General features: G+C 45.5%; 1 protein-coding gene across 1 annotated transcript in view; it reads left to right on the top strand.

Annotated features, from left to right (window-relative positions):
* Positions 1-2,122: 2,122 nt before the first annotated feature.
* The window catches only part of CDH6 (cadherin 6), a 55,465-nt gene continuing 47,592 nt past the window's right edge, over positions 2,123-9,995 (top strand). Inside the window, exon 1 of the mRNA XM_038535409.1 lies at positions 2,123-2,479. Within this exon, the coding sequence (XP_038391337.1) occupies positions 2,252-2,479 (228 nt within the window). The 5' untranslated portion in view covers positions 2,123-2,251. The remainder of the gene's footprint in view (positions 2,480-9,995) is intronic.

The following is a 9,995-nucleotide window of genomic DNA, read 5'->3' as shown; positions in this document are numbered from 1 at the left end:
GTGATATTAAAAAGAACTAATATTTAATATTCAAGTGGCAACAGCTTGTAGAGTTTCCACACAATGCCCACAGGGATCGATTTTTCTTTAAAATGGCCCTTAGGAGTCTGTCTTTTAAACAGCTGACACCTCCATTCTCTGAATCCCTCTTTCCTGCCAGCACCATGGGGCACACACTGAGTGCAGCCGCAGACATGTAATTCTTCACTGCAGGATTTGTCTATGCAAATAATGGAGAATATGAGAAATTAAGAAAAATGTAATTTCCACTGAATCGACCTCAGTGTAATCTCTACTACTAAAAATGAATAGATGTCTTCAGAGGGCTTTTCTCCATATGCTCCCCCAATCCCCTTTATATACTATCCAGGAGAAGAGAAGAATTGTCATGGCCTAATTGATCATCAGTTATTCCACACCTGTACCAAGGCTATCTAATGACAAGTATACGATTGCCTGGCATTTTTCCAGGATGACTAATTGTCACAGTACTAATTTACTCACCTGTGGAATTTTCAACTCCCCCCACCCCCCACCCCGCCTGCTGTCAGGAAGATGCATAGTAATGGAATAAAGGTTTAAAAATGCTGAACAGTATGAAATTCTTCACTGATATTCCAATAGAAAGCTTTCACTAAACCGCATGTTCGGTTGACTATAATTACTCATTGCTGGAATAAAAAAAAAAAATCAGAACACTGGTCATATATACTTTACTAGGTAGAATAATAGGAGACAAGTGAACATATCTTTTCTGACATAGAGAAAAAAACAATTCTCATCAGATTACCTAAAACAGATTTCATCTGCATTTATTCAGTGAAGCTACCAAGTTAATTACTCTTACGTTCTACATTACCAAGCGCTTCATTTTTAGTGCTAGTATTATCTAAGAAAATAGTTTTCTCATATCGAATAGTACAACGAAGGAGTAATTTGTTGGATTTCCAAGAAATGTGGAAAAGTTTAGGATGGAAATATAGGTATGTATTGCTCTAATTACAGGAAATAGTAAACCACACCGTAACATCTTTGCTAGACAGTCTGGCCCAAGGATTTTTTTAATGCGAGATTATGGTCTTGAAAATTAATATTTGTCATGGAAAATCATTATACACCAGTATAAGAGCTGACTTTTCTGGAGACCTTGTAGTCGACTCTCCTCACTGTGATACTGACATATATTTGATGTACCTGTGAAAATTACCTAGAAATTATTTGACCAGTTTTTTTATATATCCTTGATGACTTATGATACAAGTAAAATTTAGAGATGAAAGCCCAGGATTTCCTACAGAAACTTAAACAGAATTGCTCACTTAACTCCTATATTCTGCTATATACACATTCTATAGGTTGTTCAGTAACCCATCCTATAGTGTTATTAGGTCACATGAGGGGGAAAAAGCCTCCTGGTCAAGTTTGGGAAACCCTTTATTAAATGTAGGCTTGCATCATTGTTATAAAATTTTCCTTCAGAAACTTCAATATGCTAGCATGCATTCCGAAGAGAAGATGGTGTGTGTTTTTTTTTTTTTTTTTTCTAACCTTACTTGACCTGGGATAGACCCTACAGGCCGGTCTATTCCCACCCAACACATCTTTGAAGCCAAGAGTCTGAAGAATAGGCTCTGTCTTGACTTAGGCTGATGCATCACAGGTACTCAATACATTCTAGTGAAACTTCAACGTTATCCACTTTCAATCGAACCGAAATTGTCTATGATATTCTTTGCCTCAGACTTGTTCATGGGGATAAATATGCAAATGGAATCAGAAACACAGACTCGTTCCTTCTAACTAGATCTCGGCCCACATACGCGAGAGGAAAAAGAGTAGTGAAATAATCGACTCTGGCATGTTGACCTACAGCAACGCTATGACTTAAAATAAGATTTTTAAGTGATAGAAAAGGAGAAAGGAAAGCAGCAGCTTCCGACTCGGCACATGCCTTCCATTTAGCATATCTGAAAGAACGGTTTCCTCACTTCGAAATTGATAGCCAACTTATTTTTGTTGTTTCGCTATTCAAATTTCTGTCCTCTTTTTCCAGAGCTTATTTGCTCTAACACTGAATTTTAAGCATCTCTAAAAATGTTTGATATGTTATTATTCTTTCCAGATATCCTCTGAGAGCCAAGCAAAGAACATTAAGGAAGAAAGGAGGAATGATGCTGGAAACAGTGCAGTGAAAAAAGACACTTCAAGGAGCAGGGTACCCACTACCCAGAGACTGGACTGTGTCATCAGAATGAGAACTTACCGGTACTTCTTGCTACTCTTTTGGGTTGGTCAGCCCTACCCAACTTTCTCAACCCCGTTATCCAAGAGGACTAGTGGTTTCCCGGCAAAGAAACGGGCCCTGGAGCTCTCTGGAAACAGCAAAAATGAGCTGAACCGTTCGAAAAGGAGCTGGATGTGGAATCAGTTCTTTCTCCTGGAGGAATATACGGGATCCGATTATCAGTATGTGGGCAAGGTAGGATTCCATTGGGCGCTTTGACATTCTGGTTTTAAAGCCTGAAGAAGTTACTCCTAATAAATAGATGGGGAGGATGTGAACTGTTCCCCCAATACAGTAAGAATTGTTGCTTATCTGGTAAGACCTTTTTTTTTTTTTTCCCTTCACTTGAGTAGTTTCGGGAAGAAGACTGTAGCAAGAAGCTGGGAAATGTTAGCAATGCAACAAAGAAAGAAATGCTTCAGTTGAAAAAGAAACGCCCACAACCATCCACATAGGATTATCATAAATCCTTTAATTTTTACTTTAGCTTGAAAAATGTGGTCCGGCTATTCTATAAAGTAGGATGGTATTAAAAATAGGAATAGAGCGATTAAGCTGTAAGGGAAGGAAGGCTCCTTTTTCTCATTCTGAAAGCAAACATTCTGAGCGTCAGTCCTTTGGCCAGGTTCAAATTAACTACTGCTTAACACTGCTCCCGACAGTGCCATCCATTCTCTGACCAAACGGAGCCCTTTGTCCTCAAAATCCACCACTGCCTCAGATTTGGTTGCTGTTACTTTTGCTACCGCCGCTGGGTTTGTCTTGTCTCAAATAATTGGCAAGAGCCAGGCATTTCGCAAACTTGTGATTTAATTGTGGCAAGGTTCACAAAAGAGACAAATGGTTATGTAAAGGTGCTAGTTCCCAATATCATCTGACCATTTTATTGACTCTAGAAAGTAGAATGAGGAGGCATCACTTATCATAGCCCTTCGAGGTTACTGGAGCTGAGTCAGGGAAACAGCTCGGTTAGACTGTCATCGTGAGTTTCACTGAAATTTTATCATCAGCTACATTCTTGTTGCAGAGTCTCTGCATACTGCAAAGATGGGGGAAAAAATAGAGACACGGATTTGCACTTTTGCAGGGTTCTGTGTCCCACAATATGGTATTGATAGGAAATGTAATTGTCACATACCCTTTATGTAAACAGGATGAACATAACAGAAATGATAAAATGTCTTTGTTTATGATTGCAGCTATGATTTTGAAACGACTATGTTGGGATATCATGCAAATAGCGTAAATTTTGCAGATTCCAAGGGCTGCATGTTCACATTCCAATCTGTTATCAGATATCCCTAAATAAGGAGGTGCAAATATTCTCTTTAAGTATTTACCACTATAAATGAAGGAAAGCCATCCATGGCTTGGGCTGAGGTAACCAGGCATTGTTCCAATGAATGAATTATTAATGTGGAATAAAGTAGGAGAGGAAGTATTCAGTGAAGGGGTGAACGTCAACACAGATTCCCCAAGGGTTTAGCCTTGTATTTGATGTGAAACTCACACGCTGTGTGACTGCTGGAGAAAGACAGTCCACTTACCTGTACCTCACTCCATGTCCGTGTGAAATCTGACTGGCAAGCACTATATCAACAGAGCAATGGTTGTAAATAATAATAATCATCATCTTGCAATCTTTAATCTTTGCAATTTTCTATAGTACAAATAACATTGTCATAGAAGATTAAGTCGTTTTTAAATGCTTTAAGTAATCGATTCCCCTTTCTTTCCATTTTTCTTCTAAAATCGTGATGCCATTTTATAGCAAAAATACTACGTATTTTTAAAGAAAGGCTAGGATATTTCAGGATGCTAGAAGCTGAAATGGAGGAAACTGCATAGGAATCAGTTTACCATGATCATTGTGAGAGGTAATCTTGCCACGGGGAAAAGTTTTGAGCTGTGGACTCCAGCAGATCTGAGGCTGCGTCACTGCACTGCCATTTGTGTGGCCCCAGCCAGGTTGTTAACCTTCCGAGGCTTTAGTTTCTTCGTCGAGAAGATGCAGGAGGCAGTGCCTACGTCATGGAGTCGCAGTGTCGTTAAACTAAGAGAACTAGTGGCTGGCACATAGGTGCATAAGGATGTTCTTATTATTGGTGACAAAATCCATGTCTACACTCTATTAATGATTATCTGTAATGCATTGAAGTGGGATATTGATTTTTATATCACTGCAGAAGTAAAATGAGGAAATTAAGGGATCTCTCAGTGGGTGAGAAATGTAGAGGATGGTGGCAAAAACCCTTCCCAATCACAGCTTCAATGTAACTAGTCAGAGGTGGATATTTCTTTTGGCAGCTAGACATATTTCCCTACCTCACCATCATCCTTACCTCATTCCACTTCCTTGTGACACATAAGAGAATATCTGTTGGGGAAAAAAAAAGGCCAGGGCAAATCACTGAGGTTGCCGTGGTCCCCAGCATTGCTATGTCAGATGTGTTTAAGAGGTGTTCTTGCTCTATTAACAGGGCATTTCCCCCCGAATCTACCTTTGGGGTTATGTTTGATCAACACATGAAAGGATTTCAGTATAACATACTTTTACTAATTAAAAATAGACCGAAAAAAAAATTTTTAAGAAAAGTCTGTTCCTCATGTGGCAACAGGTTGGTCTACTTTTAAGTAGATCTGGGACAAAGCATATACCTGATGTTAAGAAACTTTTGGAAAAGAACAAGAAAAAATAGGATTAGACTATAGCAGAGGTTCCAAAACATTCTTGGTTCACGGTACCCTTATTATCTCAATAATTGGTTTCACAGTGTGCTCAGGACACAAGAAACAGGTCCAAACAACTTAATAGGTATTTTTGTTCTAACAAATAAGTAGCTATTTGGGGGTGGGGGGGTGGGGAATACACAGCAATTAACAGAAAAAACAGTATTTTGATCTTATTGTGAAATAATCAGAGTTCCTTACTGACCGGATGCGGGCGCCTACTGGGCACTGCACAACTTCTAAGGGTTGACCCTGCGCCTTATTTCCTTTCCACATTGATTTTGCACTGTCCCCGCCCAGCACGGACACTGTGGGGCATCCGGGGACAGATGACATCACCGAAAGGAAGGTAGCACCACCTACTGTTGAAACTGTGAACTACCCTGTGAACCACCCGGAGCCCGACGGAGCCCAAGTGTCGCTGTTTTGCTCGAAATCCAAAGAAATCCGAAAATGCCTCCGGCCCCCGTGGGCTCCCCGATGCTCAGCGCGCTCGGTCGGCGGGAAGGGGTGTCCCGGGGCCAAGGGAACCTTAAGCCCTGCTGTGGGCCGAATTAAGTGGCAGTTCCCAGAGTCTATCCTTGGGGCCCGGAACGAACCAGGTGAAGACTGACCGCGCGGAGGGCCCGAGGCCCTAAGGGAGACAAGTGCGGCCGCGCCTGGGGGCGGGTGGCCGTGCGCTGCGGCTGCGGCTCCGGTCCCGGGGTGCAGGAGGGCGGATCCCGGGGTCCCGAGGTGCAGGAGGGCGGATCCCGGGGTCCCGAGGTGCAGGAGGGCGGATCCCGGGGTCCCGGGGTGCAGGAGGGCGGATCCCGGGGTCCCGGGGTGCAGGAGGGCGGATCCCGGGGTCCCGGGGTGCAGGAGGGCGGATCCCGGGGTCCCGAGGTGCAGGAGGGCGGATCCCGGGGTCCCGAGGTGCAGGAGGGCGGTGGTGGGAAGAGGGAGGGAGGGAGGGAGGGAGCCCCGAGGCCGGGGTGACGATGGCGCCGAGAGACCAGGGGACACGTACAACCTGGAACACGGGGCGAGGCGACCGGACCCGTGGGCCCCCCGGCCTGTCCCTGGGTCCCGTGGCCGGTGAGGCGAGCGCAGAGCCGGGGCGCAGAGGGCGAGGGAGGGAGGGAGGGAGGGAGGGAGGGAGGAAGGGAGGGGGAGGGAAGAGGTAAAGGGGAGAGGGAAGAGGGGGCAGAGAGGGGCAAAGGTAAGGACAGAGGGATAAGGATGGGGGAAGGATGGGGGAAGGGGGAGGGAGGAGAGAGGGAGAAGGGAGTGGGGAAGGAGAGGGGAAAGGGGGGGAAGGGGAGGAAGGAAGGAAGGGGGAGAGCAGTAGAGACGGGAGGGATGGGGAGGAGTGGGGGGAAGGAGAGGAGGGAGGGGGTGGAAAGGGGAGGGAGAAGGGAGGGGAGAGGGGTGGAGGGAGAAGGGGAGGGGGGAAAGGGGAAGGAGGAAGGAAAGGGGAGGAGAAGGGCAGTGGAGGGGGGAGGGGGAAGAGGGGAGGAGGAGGGAGGAAGGGGGGAGGGAGGGGGGAGGGAGGGGCGAAGGTAAGGAGGGAGGAAGGGGAGAGGGGTAGGGAGGGGGAAGGGGGAGGGAGGGAAGAGGCGGGAGGAGAAAGAGAGGGAGCGGGGAAGGAGAGGGGGAGGGAGGCAGGGGAGGGAGGGGGGAAGGGTACACCTCCTGGGCCCGAGGGTGGGGAAGGCCCCTTACGGGTGAGGGTGAGACGTTGACCGTCCAGATTCGGGTTTAGGAGCAGCCTCCGCGCCTCCCCAAGAGCAAGGCGCCGCCCCAAGAAGGCGGTGGCAGGTAGGGGAGCGAGGGAGGAAGGGAGGGTTGCCCCGTATGGGTCAGTTCCTGGGCTTAAGACTGAGATACACAGACAGACGGGGATAAGGGATGGGATTCTGTTCCCCGAACACCTGACCATTGGGGGCAACTTTCGGCGACTTCAAAGGATCTCGTCATCCTTTCGCCGACGTCCTCTGCCCCCGGATCCCCCGTAGTATCTGTGATAAGCGAGGACGGTGCCAGATCAGAGTCCCCTCCGCCAGAGAATCTTAGTTGGTTTTGCGTTGTTTAGGATTCTGATATGGACTCGGCCGCCTATAGGGGCCGCGATGGTGAGAAGGCGCCAAGGTCAGCGGCGACACGGCCAAGGTCACGGGGAGGCAGCGCGGAGGGCGGACGCCGAGACCCTCCCGACCCCGCAGGCCGCCCGCGGGGGGAAGCGGCGCTACCGCTGGCACAGAAGACCCGGAGGCACCTGCCCTCCCGCCAAGGGGGGACAGGAGGGCGGGTGGATCTCGTTCGAAATCCGCCCAGGTTACCTTTGGCTTGAGTAGACTAGCAGCATCGTCGTTGGCAGAAGGGCCCTGCCAGCTGCACACAGTGTCGCAGCTCCTCGATGATGATTGCGGTGGAGACGAAGTTCAATACGAAAAGAAGAACGTAGGTCCGTAGAGACTAGATCCTGGGCTTGTGGGCATCATTAATACAAAGATGCGGCACGCCTGGGGGGCTCAGCGGTTGAGCACCTGCCTTCGGCCTCGGTCGTGACCCTGAAGACCCCGGATCCAGTCCCACGTGGGGCTCCCTGCATGGACCCTGCTTCTCCCTCTGCCTGTGGCTCTGCCCCCCTCTCTCTCTGTGTCTCTCATGAATAAATAAATAAAATCTTTAAAAAAAAAAAAAAGGATGAAAATATTGAAAACCTCAGACCTTGGCCCAGTTTTAGGCAAAAGATTTGCACATGCTCATTAAACTGCCCACAGCAATGTGGAATTCCCTGGTCTTCTCCGTTTTATTCTTTACAATGTTCTCTCTGTTCTCTTTCCACATAATATGTATACATGAGATGAATCTCCATTAGAAGCATTCGAGATACTTCTATTTGTACCGGCATACCAGGAGTTCTGTTTTCATTTGACAAACTGTGCATTTTCATAGATATTTTCTGATGTTGCCCTTTTGGAAGTTGATGCCCTTTTGGAAGCTGATGATGGTTTTCTCTTGTGGAGTTTTCCCCAAAAAAATAGATATGCTGTGCTTTCTTTATTTTTTTTTAAGATTTTATTTATTTATTCATGAGAGACACACACAGAGAGAGAGAGAGAGAGGCAGAGACACAGGCAGAGGGAGAAGTAGGCTCCGTGCAGGGAGCCCAATGTGGGACTCAATCCCAGGTCTCCAGGATCAGGCCCCTGGCTGAAGGGAGGCACTAAACCGCTGAGCCACCCTGGCTGCCCTGTGCTTTCTTTAAACAACATGAAAATTTGGGTTCTGTTTGAGGCTGTAATGTACAGGTCCTCCTAAGATGCCTGTCTCCTGAGTCTTTAAAATTAATGTCTACCCCATTTAACAAAGGATAATTAGACAGTAGTTTATTTTGTTTTGTTTTGTTTTGTTTTTTGCTTTTTTGTGGGGTTTTTGTTTTTGTGGGGTTTTTGGGTTTTTTTGTTTTTGTTTTTGTTTTTTTTGAGCCAAGAGATAGAAGTTTATTAAGCAGAGAAACAGAGAAAGTTCTCAAAAGTGAGAGGGGTCCCGACAGGGTTGCCCAACAGTAATGTTTTAATGGTTTGTAAAAATAAAAGTTGTCATCCATATACCCCCTTAAAATTAGTAATGAACAGTTATTTGTTCCTCGAATCACATGGTCTGAATTCAGTAAACACGAAGCAATATGATATTCATCCTGGAAGGCCACTTAAAAGATGCTATCCTTAAGATACTGCTTTCTTGTATTCCTTTTTTTTTTTCTTTCTTTTTTCTGAAAAGAGCCTCTTAAGTTTCAGTATAGAAACCTCCTGGCACTAATTTGAAGGGTGATTCGGAGAGTCATTTCACCACCGTCAGTCACTTCAAACAGCAGCATCTGATTAAAAGCATCGTCACGGCTAACATTTCCTGAGCATTATTGCTTCTTTCCAGACACTCTGTTCAGGGCTTCGAGTGTCTTATCTCATTGATCCTCATAGCAACACTAATGCCAAGATATGATTTATATCCCTGTTTTACAGATGAGTAAACCAAGGCTCAGAGTACTCAAGTATTTCCGCCTAAGTGCTCAGCCTGCTAGACTTGGCAATGAGCTTGGCTGACCTCACAACTGCTCACTTAGAGTCCTTCCCCTTACGTCCACTACTCACAGAGCCATTGCAAGGCACGAATGAAAAAACATTCCCAGAACATGCTTTGACATTCAGTGACTGCATGTGGCTCAATGCCAGAAATATCTGCTAGGAATCTGATGTGTGAAACCCAAGGGTAAATAGAAAGGGAAAAAAAAAATTAAGACTAATGTTAAAGAGCTACACAAATATGTTTGCATTATGATTACGCACATTCCCTTTACTTTCTCTTGATCTTAATTTTCAGACTACATCAGTGATATTCAAAATAGTTACATGTGGGCATTTTAAAACTAGATATGCAATTAGCAGTCTTTTTGGTCATCGTGGTGAAAGTGTGTCTTTTCTTTTTATTTCCCTTGATAACCTCTAAACTTCTATTCTGGTTCAATGACCTGCAATAATCTTTTCTCCCTGAGTCAGGACAAGTGCCTTGGGCACATCTTTCTTCTTCATCATTTAAATTTAATGCTAGGCCACTTAACATTTTTATATTTCAATTGGTTAGTGTATTTAAGAGACCGTGGAATGGCTGGTCGACTGTACTTTGAAAGAAATATTTCAAAAAGTAACTTCCCAACTGCCAATATTGGCAGTAATCCTCATTGTGTTTCCATTCTCGCCAACTGAGTTCCCTTTCTTAATGACATAAGCTTCAATTTGCTATTTGATGCTAAGATGTCCTGTGTGACAGCAGTTCTCTGAGTCTTAAACGTTCCCTCTCTGCACAGCTGCTCTTGTAGAGAGCAAAATGGTTAGAATGTCTGACCTTGGTCATAAACCCAAAGGCAACACTGTTCGATTGCCCAGGTCACACAATCAAAGTAAAATATAACAAGGCAAAGAAGGACCCAACCCCA

The sequence above is a fragment of the Canis lupus genome, chromosome 4 (genome assembly GCF_011100685.1).
Source record: "Canis lupus familiaris isolate Mischka breed German Shepherd chromosome 4, alternate assembly UU_Cfam_GSD_1.0, whole genome shotgun sequence".
Lineage (NCBI taxonomy): Eukaryota > Metazoa > Chordata > Mammalia > Carnivora > Canidae > Canis > Canis lupus.
This window is presented reverse-complemented; position numbering and strand designations above follow the sequence as displayed.